The sequence below is a fragment of the Platalea leucorodia genome (genome assembly GCF_965183815.1).
Source record: "Platalea leucorodia genome assembly, chromosome: 11".
In the NCBI taxonomy this organism is placed as follows: domain Eukaryota; kingdom Metazoa; phylum Chordata; class Aves; order Pelecaniformes; family Threskiornithidae; genus Platalea; species Platalea leucorodia.
In genome coordinates this window covers 23,807,303-23,826,116 of record NC_138833.1, presented here as the reverse complement: position 1 = coordinate 23,826,116, position 18,814 = coordinate 23,807,303, and the positions used below count along the sequence as shown (strand labels likewise).

Below are 18,814 nucleotides of genomic sequence, written 5' to 3'. Positions count from 1 at the left end.
ATACCTCTAACCATGAAAGGATAAAGAAAAGGTTTACTGCAGTTATGTGCTGCAATAATCTCCTCACAGCTCTTTTGTCCGGATTGCTTTAAAGCTTTAGGAACTTCAGACAGATATTTGGACACATCCTGGCATGTCTGGAGGCAATGGGGTTGTGTGTGCTCTTGGCAAATAAGGCTCACAATTGATCCAGTCCCAAATCCCAGCGCTGACCCAGTAAATCCAGATACAAAGTCTGGGAGATGGAGAAAATCCATCCTGTGAGCTTGCTGGAGGCCTGCAGAGGGTAGACAAGCCTCTTCAGCGTGGGCGGGTAGGTACCCGGCTCTGCATGTGGCTGGCACCGAAGTGCCTGAGCCATAACTGACTTCGGAAGCGTCCCTAGAAAGCAGGGGCGAGATGCTGAGCTCTTGTGGGTCGCGGTCACACTAAGAAGTGGAGGGATGGCACCAGGGAGGCCTGCATACAGCTATGCAGCACTTCAAGGCTGCCTCCGTTCCTTGATAAAAGCCCTACCCAATTCCCCTGGCAGCTCTGCATGCAGGTCCTGCCAGAGGACCGGTCCCCAGGCCGGCGGACCCGCAGCGTGCATCTGCCTGTGCCCACGGGCAGCCGGGGACCAGGCTGCTGACAGGCGTACAGCACAACCACTGCCTTCAACATCTTTATGTATTAGGGCACTCCAGGCCCTCCGATGTTTTAAATTGGGGTGATTAATTGTCTAATCATGAATTCTGTTGGAAATGTGTCATTCTGATTCTTTTGTTGTTTGGGGACCAAGTTCTTCCCCTGACAATTGCTTCTGAAAAGCTGTAATGTCACTGCCGCCCTGCCCCGCGTCACCGGGGAGAACAGCTGGGGACCGAGAGGAGGAATTCAGGAGCCTTCGGCTCTATCACTGATCTGAAGTTTGGGCAAAGAACCAGCCCTCGGGACCAGACGCTGCCACGCAGGAGACTCCAGATTCCTCTGTTGTCATCCTGTGAAACCCTTGGGAGACTCGGCACCCTTTCATCTGTCTTTTTTTCTCCTCCTTGGTTTCTCTGACCTGTCCTCCTCCCGCTCTGCTCCACAGCACTGGCAGGACCGGTACCTACAGGGACTGCCTTGCTGTTGCTCAGCCCCTCTCTAGCCTCGGCCCACAGCCCCGTTCCCGCAGTGCCTGCAGATATTGCAACCCGTTACCTATCAGCAAGCTTCGTGGAGGGGCCCTGCGACCTGCTCTGGTGCACGTTGTGTTTTGACTTCCCCTGGCTAATCTGCCCGCATTCAGCCTCTCCCCCAGGTGCCCCCAGCACCTCCCCATGCGCTGCCCTGGCATCCACAGGAGCACAGGGACTTTCTGCTCCCACCATCCAGGTGCAGTCCCTTCCTCTGGCACCGCGCGATGAATAGCGCAAAAAAGGAGAGTGGGAAGAGGAGGACTTTTCATTCTTTATTTGTAGGAACAATTTGTTCGGTGAGACGAACAGAGCTCTCACAATCACAATGGTGCTCCAGCCGAGTGCTGTACACAAAGACCCCCCCAAGCAAGCGCTCCGTGTGCGCCCAGCCTGCTGAGCCCCCGTGCTGCGCGCGCGGCTCCCCGCGTGCGGAGCTGCGGCTCCAGCTCACGGATGCGATTTCCAGGCAGGACAGACCACAGCTCCCTGCCACAGCACGGACCTCTGCCCCCCACCGATCCCCAGTACGGCTGCACAGGCAATACTGGAGCATCACCCACCTCCATTGCTCAGCTTGGGCTTTGCTGAGATGAAGCCTTTGCTGTGCACTGTCCCCAGCAGGCGTTCGCTCCCGCCAGGATACGAGTGCTCATGGCCAACGCTGGTCCGCTTTCGGACACATCTCTGCCTCTGCCCCTTTCCTGCGCCCCATGGGCTTTGCAATGAGGGAGAGAGCAGCTCCGCAGCCGCTGGGGAGACCGGGCATTGCCAGAGGTCCCGGCTGCTCCGCTGGTGGGTACGGATCCCTGACAAACTCTGCACGGCTGAATTAACAACAGGCCCATTCTGTGCCGAACTATGGGAGGACAGGGAGCGGCAGAGATCAGGGAGCCAGAGACGTTCTTGGAGGAGGAAAAGGGAGTGCAGGTCGAGTGGTAGAGCCGGACCGGGACATAATGAGCAGCAGGTATTTGAAGAGCATCACTAGGAACAATGGAATGAAGTTTTCAGGAGGAAACGCAGGTGGAATACTAATAGCAGCTCCTGACTTGGGCTACAGAGCAATCTCCCAAAGGACAGCACAATAACCCTGGTGCCAGGGCATTTAAAAATAGACCCAGCACACCACCGGTGAATGTAATACATGGAACAAGCCTGAAGGGTCATAGGCAGATGGATTTATAATACATCTCTTCTATCTCCAACTCTTACAACTCTGCAAGGAAGCAATCAGCAATAAGCAGGTCACTGCTTTTGGGCCACACTGGCAAATCATCAGAGCAAGTGTATCCATTTCACTTACTGCAACCCGCTCTTGCACAGAAGAGGATTTGCGAGAAAAAGAACTACAATGATCCCATGCATGTCTCTAACCTGAAAACTAATCCCAAGGGCAGTGTTTCCAGTACACAATAAGCGACTAGAGCCAGGCAGGAATCTTCTGAGGAACAGGTTTCGGTTGGGAAATATTTCATTCAGCAGCTACGCAGGTTTGGACAAAGCCTTGGTGGGGCATCTCCGAGGGGAGGGTATGGGAGAAGGCAGGCTCCCCTGGAGCAGCCAGGAGCCCTGCCAAGGGATGCCCGGCCGCCCTGGCTCCTCCTGACCACGGGAGCTGTGGGAGAGCAGCCGGGCACGGGAGAGCCCCCCTCTCCAGGGAAACGCTTCCCCTCTGCACCGGGACACACAGGCTTTCCATAAAACAGGATGCCTGACCGCGAGCGGGTGCTGCTGGTGTGTCAGTTTTTTAGCAAAATGGGTAGGAACAGCCAAGGCTGAGCATGAACCGTTACAGCACAGCTACAGCATTGGCTAGAGAGGCTCGTGCCTGCCGGTCTCACGCTGGCTGTGTTAAATGGGTCTGTACACGGGTATCTCTTTTGGACAGAGCAGAAAAGGCTGCCAGGTCCCGAACCTCTGCACAGAGCACACTGGTGGGAACTTGCCTGGCCGGGGATGCGGCCCCCTGCGAGTGCCCGAAGCCAGGACGTACACACAGTAAGTGTGCTTCATTACAGCCGGGAGGACACGAGCTGGGCAAGCAGCTCGCAGAGAGACACACACCCTGCACAAGCACAGCTCCGTGGAGAAAATCTGGCTGGAGGGGCACTGCGGAGCTCCTGCAGCCTACAGCTGTCCCGCTGTCCTTCCCAACAAACATTTGCCCAGCCTGTTCTTCATTCTTGAAAGATCAAAATTGCACACTCCCCCCGGGAAAATATTTCTGGTTTAGCTGCAGCCTTTTCCCCCCCGCCTCACACGCACACCCCGTGGGCATGCCCGGATCCGGCCCGCTGAAGGCAGACGCCTGCCCCGGGGCCCGCGCCCGTCGCACAGGCACACAGCACGCGCCCCCTCTCTCCATCCTCTCTCGGCTGCGGATGTTTGTGGGGAAGGTGCTCTGTCAGCAGCTTTGACTCAAGCAGCAAGAAAATAAATAAATAAATACGATTGCACATGAGGGAAGGGGTTTGCAGCTGGAAGCCCAAGAGAGGAGGTCTGAGATGGGGCTCCCGGCACGGTTCGGTACCAGCACGCTCTGCCCAGGCCTCTGGGAGCAGCTCGGTGAACAGAGACCCGCATGTCCCAGCTGGGCACGACAGTCTGCAGCTGGGACACCGCCTGCAAGTAAGAGGTGCACATTTTCCTATGGTCTTGAATCAGTTTTTCCTACTATTTTCTGCCTGAGCCCCTGTCACTCCCTCCGTCTCTGTCTCTTCTATGCTTAATGAGTGTTTCACAATCCAAGACGCAGGAGCTGAGTGTGCAGCCTGCCACCATGCTCATTGCCACAGCCACAGGAGAAGGACGGATGCTCTATGTTTTGGGGCTCGGGTGTTAAAACTTGGCTCCCAGGTGTGGCTGGTCGTGCTAGCATGTGGCTGCTTGCAAGTAAAAGGATTGCCAGGTTCAAGCCTTTCTCCTGTCTGAAGTCCAGGCACTACAGTTGCAGATTTATTGGCATAAGGAGCAAATGAAGGCCACATTACGTCTGCACTGTGCAATGTCAGCCCTGTCTAGCAACAGCGCTGCACTGGGCAGCACAGTCGTGCACTGGGCAGGATTTGCCCTGTGCTAATACTTCTGCTTGTTTGTGAGGGTCTGGGCCCCCCATGCAGTACACATAGGCCTAGAGAGAAGAAGAGGTAGACAGAGAACACACCAGAAGGAGAAACAAGCCCAGACTAAGTCAAAGCAATCATCTTCCACGCTCCTCTCTCAGCTTGGTGAGATTCCTGTTTCACCGGGAGCCCCAGCCAGCACGTGGGCACGTCCAGCCGCTCTCCTGACCTGACCGTAAGCAGTGACCTTGCTGTGCCTCTTCCAAACCGGCCACGGGGTCCTGATACCCCCTTCCCTTTTGAAAGTGCTTTCCAAGGATGCTGTGCCAGGGAAACCCCTCTGCACCTTTTGTGGTGATTTGGACATTCACCTCCTTCAGTTCACAGGGCTCCTGTAGATTCCTTCCAGAGCCGGTTTCATAGGCAGTGACTCCTGCAAAGTGCCTCTTCTAGTGCCGGTCCCCCATCTGTGTCCTCCAAGGCTAGCAGAGACTTTCCTGGTCCTCTGGTTATCCTTCAGCAACTTCTCCTTCAGGTGATGCACGATGGGCTATGGGTTGGGATGAAGACATTTGCCACGTTGCCAATCACTTCCCACAGCATCCCCAGGCTCAGAGAAGCAAGGCCATGCTCCCACTCAATCTCGTCAGAGCCCTCATGAGCTCAGGATGGTGAGGAAGAGAGGTCAGCCCGTTCAGCTCTCAACCATTCCTGGGCACCCAGGGATCTCTGTGGGACAAAGAAGAAAGAAGCAGCGCATCAGTTTAGCATGGTAGAGGTTGGGGTGGAGGAGGGATTCAGGTGCTGAAGCCAGGAGAGAGATTCCCCCAGGACTCGCTGGTCCTGCCTGGTGTACACCACGTCCTCTGGCTCTATCGCAGCCTTCAGGCACCCTCCCCAGCTGCTGCTGAACACCCCGGAGGAGCCAGGGGATGAAGGAGCACCAGGAGCTGCCCGCCCTCGCCATGCCCAGTGGTGCTGCCCACGCCGGCCGCCGCGCGCCGGTGCTGCACCTCCTCGAGGTGGGCGAGCTCCTGCCCCGTGTTTTGCAGCGATGTTTCCACAGCGCTGTTGCACTCTTGAGCTGGGTGAGCGGGACGATCGACCGAGGCATTCGGCAGGGGTTGCACCCCCGGACAGCTGGGTGCTTTAGCACCCCAGCAATGATTTTTCCGCAGTAGCTACCAGAAAGCAAAGCTTCTTTGCATGAAATAATTGGAATAAACAGATGCATCTCTACATATACACTCAGGTCAGCTGCCTAGGAGATGCGAACATGTTTCCTTCTGGTTTTAATATCTGGAATCTACAAAAGGGAAGAAACAGGGCTTTTTCTTGATTGTGGAGATAGCTGAATGACAGACACGTTAGATGGAAAAATGGGAAATTAATCTTGAGATAGAGAAAGGAACAAGTACTGGATATGTCTGTGCTTTTATTTATCTGAAAATGATATTTTAATAAGTGTGCGTCACAGATTATGGCGGGGGGGGGGGTTGGGGGAGGGGGGGGGGGAGAAAGCAGCATTTAAAACCAGAAGGGATCTGCAGAAAGGAAACAACCATATCTGTTCTTTGGGAACACAATGCCTCTCTCAGAAGAATTTTGGGTATCCAAAATGAAGTTGTATTTTTTGCGCAAATCAAAGATGAAGTTCCAACATGAGAGAGATGCTTTGCAACAGTGTCAGTTGCCAGCATCTCTTTAAAAAGACTACTCACACTCCAAGTGTGTCTGTCCCTCCTTCCTTCCTTCCTTTCTTCCCCTTCCTTCCTTCCCTCCTTCCCTCTTTCCTTCCTTCCTTCCCTCCTTCCGTCTTTCCTTCCTCCCCTCCTTCCTTCCTTTCTTCCCCTTCCTTCCTTCCTCTCTTCCCTCCTTCCTTCCTTCCTTCCCTCCTTCCTTCCTTCCTTCCCTCTTTCCTTCCTTCCCTCCTTCCTTCCTTCCCTCCTTCCTTCCTTTCTTCCCCTTCCTTCCTTCCTTCCTTCCTTCCTCTCTTCCCTCCTTCCTTCCTTCCTTCCCTCCTTCCTTCCTTCCTTCCCTCTTTCCTTCCTTCCCTCCTTCCTTCCTTCCCTCCTTCCTTCCTTCCCTCCTTTCTTTCTTCCCCTTCCTTCCTTTCTTCCTTCCTTCCCTCCCTCCTTCCTTCCTTCCCTCCTTTCTTTCTTCCCCTTCCTTCCTTTCTTCCTTCCTTCCCTCCCTCCTTCCTTCCTTCCTTCCCTCCTTCCCTCTTTCCTTCCTTCCCTCCTTCCTTCCTTCCTTCCCTCCTTCCTTCCTTCCCTCCTTCCTTCCTTTCTTTCTTCCCCTTCCTTCCTTTCTTCCTTCCTTCCCTCCCTCCTTCCTTCCTTCCTTCCCTCTTTCCTTCCTTCCCTCCTTCCTTCCTTTCTTTCTTCCCCTTCCTTCCTTTCTTCCTTCCTTCCCTCCCTCCTTCCTTCCTTCCTTCCCTCTTTCCTTCCTTCCCTCCTTCCTTCCTTCCCTCCTTCCTTCCTTTCTTTCTTCCCCTTCCTTCCTTCCTTCCTACCTTCCTTCCTTCCCCCCTTCCTTTCTTCCCCTTCCTTCCCTCCTTCCTTCCTTCCTTCCTTCCTTCCTTCCTTTCCTTCCTTCCTTTCTTCCTTCCTTCCTTCCATCCATTCTCCCTCCCTCCCTCCCCGCCTTCCTTCCGAAGCACACCCAGCCCCAGTCTGTACCACACCTTATCGCACGAAGGCTTCTACTCTGGACAAAAGAAGGAAGAAAAGCCTTTCACCTTTCGCGTGTCCTCCTCCTAAAACGCCCCTGTGGGCTGCAATTGCTTCTGCTGGTGCGGGCTGTGCGGTGAAGCGTGAGCTGGGGCTGGTAAACATTAAACACCGAGCTGGGGAGAAAGTGATTTGCTATATCAGCTGGGTGTAGATGGTTTGGACACGTTAATCGCTACTGTTTAGGTTTGTACATGGGGCACTGTGGGCTAGGAGAACCTAAAGGCATCACAACTGTAGCCCAGAAATCTTGCAGATCAGGAGCCCTTTAGAAAATCCCTGAGATTTCCCACGTGGAATAACAGCAGCTCCACGACGCCAGCAATTTCCACAGGCAACAGCCCCCCAGTCATGCAGCACGGGACCAAGGACGGACAGTTTAACCAGGGAGGAAAGCTATACCCAAATATAAAGTAACGACGATGAAATCAGTGACTTTCTGCAATGCGGTATGCTAAGCATGCTGGAGTTTTTCCAGAACAAAACTGGAATCTCTGGGTGAAGCTTCTCTGCCCTTTTACATCAGCTTGAAGCCAAAGGGCTCTTCTTCGACTATCCTATAGATGGAGCTTGTAAGCTTACAAGGAAACTTGACCCATGCTGTGAGCTCCCAGGGCAAAGCCTCTGCTGTCGGGAGTTCAAATGGGAAGGAGGAGGGAATTCTCCAAACAGATTGCGCATCTGCACTCGGGGAAGAGAGCCACGAAGCAGAGCAAGGTTGCGTTTCTGGCTCTGCGTCCCTCAGCCACTGTGATTTAGTTGCCTCCTTTCCTAACTGGCAAGAGCTTCGCTCTTCGCAGCGGCGCTACTAACCACCCTCATCCCTCGCAGGCCAGCCCCGAGGTCCTGACTTTGTTCTTCCTAGGAACCCTAAAGAAGCCAATGTTCCTTGATATCTGGCTATTTTTTGACATGATTATTATAATACTGGCTTTCTGGTGTTCCAAATCCAAGCCACGCACATGAGTTTTGACAGGAGACAGAAGCCCGGCGTCCTCTTTCTCCCGCCCCATTGGATGAGCTTCACGTTCACGCTCCCGTTTCTATGGCAATAATCACGGGTTTGTGTCACCACTGGTAAACTGTGCTGCTCCCCGCTGAGTTATCCAACGCTAGTGAGAACAAAACGGTGGGAAAACGGGGGCCATGCTCCCTTAGCTCTCATTTCGTCTCCCCGGGGCCACCTCCAGCCCAGCGTGCAGACGAGGAGGCGAGTGCGAGCCTGGGACACAGGCCCAGCCTGAGCTGCCGAGACCCACGTCGGGGGCTCGGAGCAGCCATCCCTCCCCGTGGCTGTACAGCATGGATGCCGGAACCATTTCGTGCACCCAGCCTGGGGCCAGGAGCATGGAGAATGGTTTTATTTCTCCTGTCTGTCGATGATAGGTGTGGCTGGACCCTTGGATAAGACGGGGAAAGGGAAGGACTGCAGTTCTCTGGTTTCTGAGGTTCTGCTGCTGCCTCCCACCTCTGCCAGCATGGGGGAGGCTGAGATGGGTAAAGCATGGCCTCAGCTTTTTTAAAAAAAGAAAGAAGGCGAGGGCTTAGCTCCCTGGGACACCCATGGCCCTGTCCTGCTCTGTGGCACCTCCAGGCTACCTGGTGGCTCACATGGACCCTGTTTCGACTCGCTGGCTTTAAAGCAGTTATGCTACACATGGCTGCATTTCACTGTGTGCAAACCGAGCCACTCAGAGCAAACGTGTGCCATTAAAAAAGAAGTCACTTACGAACAATTAAGAGATTGGCCAGACGCCAGGAGAAGAGGGGCATAAATCAACTTGTCTCCACTGGCTTTAATGGAGCAAGGCTGGCGGACTGTGAGGTGACCACTGGGCTCTCTGACTTCCCAAAGAGCGGCCACCAGAAACCCAGGCCCTCCTTGCCACAGTCTCTTTAAGCAGCAAGGTTGTTTGGGAAGCCCTACAGCTTCAAGAGGAAATATCCACCCATCTCCTTCTGCTTGAATCTGCAGTCTGCAGGCTGAAGCCACAGCAGAGCAGAGAGAGGGGCCAGCACGCCTTTTACAGCCAGGCTTTCACTGCTAGCCCTTTAGAGACAAGGTGGGAAAATCTGGAAAAACACGTGAGTAAGGATTAACACCCTGAACGCTGCCAGCACAGAATGCCTACAACAACTGCTCGTGTCCTCTCGGAGAGAAAAGTGCAGCCAGCTTTCCCACCCCTCCGGATCAGCTCTTAGCACCAGTTGCAAGGGCAGCTCCTCCACGTGCCCCTCTGCCTTCAGCCAGGACCACCAGCTCCGCCACGGACACCTGCCTGGTGTCCACCAAGATATGAGGGTACCACTGCCTTGCTCTCCATCATCATCATCACAACATGAGCCAAATGGTCAGATTCATCCCTATATGGCTCTCCTGGAATAGTGACAAGCAACGGGACTAATGACTTTACACAGGAACATTGGTTTATCCTTTCTTTTCATTAATGACCTACTACATGGAGCTCTTTGAGACCCAAACTGTGGTGAAGGTACAACTCATTTCCATCCACTTAATGCCAGCGAAATCCATGGAGTTGCTCTCCATCATCATCACTGTATCCCAGAGCAGACCCTGGCCTGCTCTTCAGTAACACAGTGCTAGGACGTGCTGAGCCCAACTACTTTTGCTCTTGTTCTGGTGTAAATCAGCAGCGACGTTGCAAAGTCAAGGGAGTCTAACTTTCCTTTACGCTGCCGTTACGGCGCTGACGTCAGTGAAGCAATTTCAGATTTATGCTAGTGTCATTGAGAAAGGAATTAGACCTAATTGATTTACACCACTGTAAACCTGATGTGCAAGGGGACCTGGGTTTGCAGCACAGAGCCCTGTCCAGGCACTGATGGAAGACAGGGCTAGCTACCCAAATAACGGCTTAATCTGAAGAATCCTTATTTATCGTCTCTGAATGTGTGTGCGCACGTAGGAAGGAGGTTTGGAAGATGGCAATTAAAATAAACAGCAGATCACTTATCCTAAACATCTGCCTCATAAAAGCAGAAAATCAGATGTTGCACTGGAACGCGTGCTATTTGCTGCTCTCGGTAACACAGAGGGAGCACAGCTCGCCTGACCTCTTCCAACATTTCCTCTGCCCCGAGATCTGAATTCCCCAGGGTTCACAAGTCAAAACATAATATTCAAAACAGAAGCTGGCTGAAGAAACCTTGCAGTTTCTGTTCTTGACTGATGCCTGTTCACCTGTGGGAAGCTTGGATTTGCTCACCAGACAAACACGACGAGAGGGATGGACCACCCGCATCCCACAAAGCAAGGGATGTGTGGAGGCAGGCCACAAGCATTCATCTTGCTAACCGCAGCCAGCTGGGTATCACTCATTTACGTTCCCTTATTTTGTTTCAGTACAGCCCTAGAAGAGATGGAAGACTAACGATGAAATCACTTTTGGTCATTAGTCATAACACATCCCAGGCTGACAAAATGACCTTTTCAATCAAGGGGAATCGCCTATTGCCCACATGGTCACAGCCCCCAAGGGGCATTTCCCAAGGGGTCAAGGAAAAGATGAAGAGGGAAAAAATTCCCGCCCTGGCCCGAGGCTGTAGATTGGCAGTCGATTGTCTTAGTGGTTTGCTAAGTGGTTTCGCAAATCTTAGAAGATTTGCTTCACTTCATTTGAGACAGGTACACTGTGGAAATCTCCATCTGAGCTAGTCGTCCAGAAATACGGGCTCCTCGAGGAGCCAGCCTCAGAGCAATGCAGCTACCCACAGGGCAGCTGAGCAGCAACTCCCCTAAGCATCAGCCGGATTCAGGGAGGAGCGAGGGCAGAGCAGAGGGGCTTCACTCCAGAGCCTCCCTGCACTCCAGGCAAACAAGACAGTCTCAGCCTTGCACTGCAGAGTCTCTGCGTCTCAACGGGGGTCTGCCAGCCTCGTAAAGATTGGCACAGATTGTCTACAGATTCTCCCCTCTTTTCTTTCCTGCCTCTTCAGTCTCTCATTGGAAACTCTTGCTATTTTATCATGTTTCACCAACCTGTCATCTACCATTTGCCAACAATTCTTCCTATAACCTTTAAATAGCATATGTTAAAAGTGCAGGGTGTAAAAAGATTCCTAGGGTACAACAACATGAAATGAATGATCAGTTGCTTCTTCACAGAGCACGGTAAAGATCCATGAAGACCCAGTTAATGTGCGACAAGAGGCTGAGGTGTAACATAAGGGCAGGAGGAACCCAGTGTACCAATCCCAGAGTCAAGCTACTTTAAGACCACACTTACTTAAGAAAGGACAAAATGACATCTCGGCCCTTTTAGTTTGCTGTAACCCAAACCTGTGCTTTAGGGCATCTCTGTACTTGGCTGTACGAGGCGATGTTCTGGGTGACACATGGTGATGCTACTTGTTTTGTTGCAGGGCTCTGACACAGCATCTTTCCTCCATGACTCCTAGGTGCAAGTCACAGCCTCGGGAATGCCTGGCAGCGCCTCTGAACACTCTGCAGTGCATCCATCAGCGCAGGGGTAGTATTTCTTCCCTGTCACTCTCCCCTGCACCAGGCTGTGCTTATTTTATACTCCTTCCCCATGAGCTCTCCTATGGGACAGGGATCCAGCAGCCACTGCAACAAAGCCAAACTTTGACACAACGTCCCAGTTAGTGTCAGTTCTTAGCACGTGTCCCGTTCCCTGCTAGCCAGGCACCAGCTTCACTTCACACCTCCACTTGTTGGTTGTGGTATGAAACGTCTCTGAAGACCTAAGTCCTCTTTGTCCTTTATCACCAGCTGAAGGACACCGATCTCCCACCACCAGGCTACCACTCGAATCTGCCAGGGTCTCGGTGAAGATCACCGGCTCTTACATGGATGCAGATGGCAGTCCCATCACTAAGTCCCAAACCTGGATCTTCATTTACTTTGCTGAGAAATAACGTCCTTATCAAGTTCTAGGTTTGAAGGACTTCTTTTTTTCCTGGCAGAGGATCATCAAAGTAACTCTGGAAAGTAGCCAGAGTGTGAACAGCTGCAAAGCAACAGGCTTTTAAAAGCTGCGTTAGCTTATTTCTCTCGTTTGCTTGCCCCAGCTTTTCTGAGGGGGTTGTTTGTTTCTTTTTTTTGAATTTTGGGGAAGTGGGAAAGACATTGTTTGCTTTGCTTTTTTTAAATCATTGAACAGATTGAAGGTGGTTCCCAACAGAGCAACAATTCTCTTTGAAACTATTAAATCAATCTGTAAAATCCTGCAGTCCCTCAGCAGGAGCTCTTGACTGTCGGAGAGTTGGGAGCCTTGTGTAATGCTTTTCTGGGGTTTTATGGCTTTTTGGCAAATAATGATTTTCATCCCTGTGTTTTCCTGACAATAGTGCAATGCGCTAGGGCATGTGCTGCTATGGGGCACTCCACTCTCGCAGCTGAGAGACTTCACTCAAACGTTGCAGCTGTGACTATCAGGGCAGCGGGAGAACTGGAGAAAGGGAAGATACTTTCTGGAGCCTTAATAGAAGAGGTTTACTCTGAAAGATGAGCTACTGCACATACATGATGTAAGTGTAAAATACCCTGTATGTGGGATCTCACTACGCTCTCGAGGTACAGACACATGATTTCATGACTACACAAAACCCCACATCTTTTCGATGCTTTGCAAAGCTGAAATTATGACAGAGATAAGTGTGCTGTTATAACCAGAGCCCTGCATGCCAGATAATGCAGGAAATGTGTTTATCTTGGTTTGTGGCACACGGTAATTTCCTTTCCTTGGTGTGATGCCAACATAGCGTAGACTTGTCCTTAAGCTGGGCTTACACCCAGTTTCCTATGCAGTTGTTTCAACTAATACAGACTTCAAACCAAACCAAGAAGTGAACAATGAGCAGAACACCCTTCTCCCTGTAGGAACAACAGAACACCCAAACAGCACCCTCGCTCCGCCACCTGCCTCCGTACTCCACACCTTATCGAAGGACGGTGCTGGACGGGGTTTCAGCTCCCCTCCTGCCACGCAATCAAAGGACGCAGCTCTGAGCAATCTGCGCACACTGACCCTGCTTTGAGCAGGGGGTTTGGCCTGGGTGATCTCCAGAGGTCCCTGCCAGCCCCGACTACTCTGCAGTCCTGTGAAATACAGCAGGTAGGAGCACTGCTGCGTGCCAGGCGCAGAAGGTCACGCAACATGAAAAAGGATATACACGAAGACACCACCATCTCCTCTTTCCTGCCAGCCAGCTGTGAAATAGCAAAGACTACCTCCTAGTTTTCCCGTGAAATGTCTGGTTTCTGCCCTCTGACAGCACACCGGGCTTGCGGGGCTGTGGAAACACACCAGCTGCCAGGGGCGTTCCAGTGGCAGTTTCCCTTGGAGCTCTTGAGGTCCTCCCAGAGGACCCTTCCATTAAGTGTCACTGGCATTGGAGTGGCAAGGCGTTGGCGACGTGGGCACTACCAGCTCCTGCCGAGAGAGATGGCAGGGTTGTTTCTCAGGTTTGATGAGGTGGGATCCCACTTACGGTCAAGTTGTTCCTCAAGGCCCCACCAGTTTCCTTCTGGCCCAGGAGTATTTGAAGTGACAGGCTGCCAGCCCCAGGAGACAGAGGGGGACCACCATCAAGAGAACCAAATTTAAGGGCCATTATGACAGAGATTAAGCCCAGGTGCCTTCCCTGCCCTGCTTTTAGATGCAAATCCACATAGGAGAATAGCAAACAATGGTCCAGAGAAAGAGCCAGGGATCTGACAAATGTGACAGAAGTGGCATATCAGCAGGTCATTCAGGGCTTGCCTGTGAATGCCTGGAGGGGCTTCACACTAAAAAAAAGTCCTATGTTTTTAAGAAAGAAACGTGTGTGGACTTTTCCCTTCAAGCAATGAAAATCCTTCTCCAGGCTTTGCGTCACTGCTTGTGGAATCCAGCTCTGAACTCCGATTTCCTCCAACTGCTTCAAACGCTCCGAGGAGTTCTGAGAAACCTTGTACATGGATTTTGGGTGGTGTGTTTAATTGTTTTATGCAAAATAACCTGGGGTCAGCGGAAAATGCAAAAGAATTTTTATTTTAGAAAGTCCGATAGTGCGATGGGGCAGTAACACACCAAGCGCTCAGCCAGGGTTCTGTTTTCTACCACAAAAAGCAGGGATGTCCCCTCCGTACTGCCCCGTGGCATGGGCAGACACCTCGTCAGCGGCTCCTTCGCAGCTCTCTTGAGGGACTCCATGAGCTGGCAGCAGCCACCGCAACGCCGCAGTGGTAAGTTGTTCTTGAGGGTCTGATTTGAAAGAGCAAACACAGGGCATCAGGAGTAAAGCTGTCAAGGCCAGGTGGCTTAACAGAAGCCGTCATGAAGCCATCACAGTGTCCCTCAAGGCTACCTCCATGCTCTGTTGGTGCAAGGGTTCAACAGGGAACAACCAGAAGCAAATCTGCTCCTTTTCCCTGTAAAAGGCTTCCTTTTTACAGAATAAAGTGGGAAGAGTGAGCTTTTCCCTGCCTAGCATATCATTGCTAGTGAAGAGGGACTGAGCCAGATTCAGAGACCCAACCCACAACCAGCAAGCTGGCTGGAGATAAGGGAATGGGGAAGAAGGTCCAGATCTCTGCTTCTGATTCACTGGCAAACATCCAAACCAGCTGTCCCATGGTTGGTCAGACCACAGAATCTCTCTTTTTAGAGGAATTTGGTGCATTTCCTACATACAAACACCCGTAACTGACAGTCACAGCTACCAGATTGTTCTAACCTAAATTCTGCCTCCTCGAACGGAGCATTTCCAGGATGGCTGTCAGCCTTGAACAAGGGATGGGGACACAGGTGGAATTCAGGCCAGGTGAAACTGGGCATTATCATCTCCCCTTCAGAAACACGGAGACTTAACATCCCCGTTTGTGCTTTGCTGTGAGCTTTGGCGATGCTGCTGTGGCTCCCTCGAGACTCTTCCTGGGGGGAAGAGGCAGCAAGAGAGCGCAAGGCACGGAGGACGTCCTCCCTCCATCCCTCACGTGCAGCTCTGCGGCTGTCTCTCTCGCAGGCGCCGTTCCCATGCGAGGCCCCAGCGAGGATGATCTCTGATCCCAAGGGCATGAGTGGAACGGCCTCGGATGTGGGAAATGGTTTACAACCAAGTCCCTTATCCTCAGGCAGCCTACGAACGCCACGCCAGCCCCAGGGGCAGAGCGCAGGGCGGCTGCACGAGACGCTTCCACCACACTTAGGAACTGCTGTGCCCTGCTGAGCCGCCGCAGCCCGCTCTACACGCCAGGAGCTGGCGGCCGTCGGGGAGGAGCCGGGGAGGAGCGGAGCCTGGCGGAGCCTCGCCGGGGAAGGACACGGGTGGTTTGTGTCCGTCCACCTCCAACGCTCCTGCCGCCCAGCCCGCCTCCGCGCTGCTCTTCTCCTTCCGCGATGGAAGCCAGAGCGCGACGCGCGTCGGGCGCTGACCCCGCGTGATGCCAGGAAGGGCCTGACGCGAGGCCAGACGGAGGCAATGGCTCTTGTGACCCTCCCGGAGGAGGAAGGCAGTGCTCCTGCCTGCGGCCCCGGCGCCGCGGTGCGCGGCCGGCGTCGGAGCGTGGTCCCGCCAGCGGCCGGGAGGAAGGAGGAAGGGAAGGCGTTTGCCTGTTTACGTCAACACAAAAGTATTTCCCTCTTTTTCAAAATGGTGCGTTTCATCTGCTGATCTCGAAGCAGTTGGGAAAGAAGTGTTATCTCTCCCACCCAGCAGATAAGGGGTTAGGATCTGACCAAGGTCACTCAGCAAGCCAGAGCCACTAGTGATACGTCTGGTTTCCAAATCTCCAATCTTCAGCCAGCTCTCGGCGCAGCTCTGACATCCCCGATGAATGCGTGAGCTAACACTAATGCTAGTTTATGACTAACGTGACTAATGAGGTAATGCGGATACTAGTTTAGACTCAGAGACATAGTGGATGCTGTTTCAGCCACAAATAAAATTCTTTATTCAAATGAATCCCTTCCTTTCCCTTAGAAGAACTTAGTCTCCAAAACTGTGTATTATCCACCTGCTTCACTTCTTGGGATTGGGATGTGGCAAAGAGGACGAGGGACAGGGCAGCAGCTGCCCGTGAGAGGTGATGATGGGAGAAATTCTGTTCTTGCGATCTGAAATCACTCCGTTGTGTTACACAAATTCACGTTTGGCGAGAGGAGGCAGGCCATGGGACAGCTCAAAAGCAGCTATTCCGAAATACGACTTTGGGGATGTATTTTCAAGCATCACTGCTTTGGGAAGGCAGGAGGAAGAAGTCACCAGTTTCTGTTCTGCTCCCGTCCTGCTGCTGGAGGGGACGGCGCCCAGATGTGGCAATATTTCAGGGGCTGCCCGGGGCAGAAGGGGTTCGGTCAGGGCTCAGGCTGCCTTTGAGCCAGACCGCGGCAGGTGCACAGGGCGAAAGGGAAGCGTCTCTGATGAATGGGAATCCAAGTAGAAAGAGAAACTGGTGAAATGTTAGTGCTGCAGCGAGGCATGAAGCGTTCTCTCTTCTCAGGAGTGGTTACAGGGCTCGTAAAGGTCAGGGTTTCTTTTTTAGAGCCTCAAATTTTGACATTTGACCTGGCAAGGTATTGCTGCTGCCACTGGGAAGTAAGAGATATGCCGGTGCCCCTTGGGATCGTCGATGGCAGCTCGAAAACTTGATGCTGGCACGAACGTTAACAGCTCAGAAGGGAGCAGGCAAAGAGAACAGGGGAAAGCAAACGAACGAGGGAGAAGAAAGAAAAGCCACAGGTTTTCTTTGCAGGCGTACGGTTTGCTCGCGCCTGGGGACAGGCAGTTACGTAAATGTAAGTGATTCAGCACAAAGAAACCGTCTGAGGCGCGAGTCCTTCCCCCCCGGTGGCAGCGGCGACTCTGGCTAACAGGGAGCGCAAATAACCCAAGAGCGGTGTAACAGCACGGCCATCCCCGTCACAGCCCGTCTCCACAGCCACCTGCGCGGTGGCTGTCCTGCAGGACACAGGCGGCTCTGGGGCAGGTGGCATTAACCCCCCCTTAGCTGGCATCCCTGACCCGCACCGGGCACCGCACAAAGCAGCTCTCCCCCATGCTGGGGCTCTCAGCCTGTTCTCTCCATAGCAGCAGTTTCTCACCTCTTTTTCCTAAGATCAAAGAACGGCTGGAGGCTCCTGAGCACCAATGCAAGTGGCCTCCTCTTGTCCAGCCAGGGAGCAAGGAGGCGTCGGAAAAGGATGCGACTGTGGCAGAGCCGTGCAGAACTGCAGAGTGCAGCACTGGAAGCAGACCCGAGGCTGGCGCGTCCCCGCACGACGCCATCTCCCACCTCAGAGCAAGCAGGAAAGTCTTATTTCGAAGACTGAGCAGCACGTTTTGCCCCTTGGACGTTCTCCCCTGAGACTGCTTCTGAACTGCCCACATGCATGCCGTCAGTGTACAGCATCTATCGGCACGCCTTCCCATCCCCTCCTCACGGTACTTAATCTAATAAAGAACGAACCTATTTTTCACCTCACACAAGAGTAACCTAAGAGCAAACACATTCATTTCCCCCTGTGCATGCTGGAGTCACACAAACAACTTGAAGGAGAGTCTAAGTGGCGATTATCTGCAATCATGGTTATATCACTGGTATCTGGAGGACACTGCTCCTGGGGAAGTCCCGCGGCTCCATCATCCCATTAAATCGGTGACAACCATATTAGAAATACATTAGTGTGTGGGCAGGGAAAGAGATGGAGCTCTGGTCATCCTTTATTTCTATCTGATGCAATAAATCCCCAGTAACTTTTTCAAAAGCAGCTCTGGAGCTTAAGCCCCATTTTCAAAATTGCCTTGGGTAATCGTCCCCTCGTAGATGAGTGGATGTGATGTGATGAGAGTAAGGCCGATTCTTTTTCCCTTATCCTGCTCACCCACATCAAAGGGTGGAGCACGGAGGTTTGTGCCAGGGCTGAGAAATACTCACTCCCAGGTTTTACAGGGCTAAACCTGCGCAGAAAACGCTTAGCCTCACCATGGCTGAGTTCACATTACGCTTTGGTTTCCTTCAACAAAGCAAAGCGACAGCCGCTGGCACGCCGAGATGCTGCACATGGCTGATGGTATCGCAGGCAGACACAACACAGCCCCGCAGCAGGCAGCAACCCAGTTCTGCAGCGCAAACAGCATGAAGGCAATGGCCAGGAATCCATGGGTGGAGCGGGCATCGCACCTGGGTAAATACAACCGCACCAAGAAGGCCTGTTTTCCCAGGGCCCGGCTTGGTAATTGCACCACAGCAGCCCTCAGGGGCTTTTCTGCTTTGCTCTCTGGCAAGCACCTTCTTCAGCGAGTGAGCAAATGGTTGGCATCTGCCACGGAGATATAAAAAGATGTCCCTGCGAGGTGGAGCTCGGCTTGTTGATGATCTCATGGTTTCAGTCAGGGTGACCTGCTGCGCTTGATGGATGCACCCCTTCCTCCAGTGCCCCTGCCCTCCTTCACCAGCAGCCACTTCTGTCTTCAGCTGAGTTTTCAGCCAGGGAGGCTGGGATCATGCACCTGCAGGAATGACGGCCCTGGCATGTATGAGGGGTTCAAGCAGCTCATCTACAGCCCTCTGATGGTCTGAGATGGAGGAGCTTTCAAGTTTATTATATTTTAAATCAGTTGCATAGTTATGACAGCATTGAAATCTGAAGGCCTCCGACTTCTTATAGCGAGTGCCCAGCAGCTGTGTAGCGGTGTCTGATTCCTCCACATTTGACCCTGCGATACAAGGGCTCGCTGCGATGGCGAGAGGACAGAGCAGGGCTCAGGATCACAGGAGTTTCCAACTGCGTGCCAAAATGGCCAATAAAGAACCCGTGATGTGCAAGGAAAGAGTGGTTTCTGTGGCACGGAAATTTATCCAGAGGGAGTCTGTGTGGAAATCGTAACTGAG

At 52.8% G+C, this 18,814-nt stretch overlaps 1 protein-coding gene across 1 annotated transcript in view; it reads right to left on the bottom strand.

Annotated features, from left to right (window-relative positions):
• Positions 1-1,480: 1,480 nt before the first annotated feature.
• Positions 1,481-18,814, bottom strand: part of ADRB2 (adrenoceptor beta 2) — a gene marked incomplete at its 5' end in the record, with an annotated part of 35,240 nt that continues 17,906 nt past the window's right edge. The window contains one exon of the mRNA XM_082323722.1: positions 1,481-4,954. Within this exon, the coding sequence (XP_082179848.1) occupies positions 4,920-4,954 (35 nt within the window). The 3' untranslated portion in view covers positions 1,481-4,919. The remainder of the gene's footprint in view (positions 4,955-18,814) is intronic.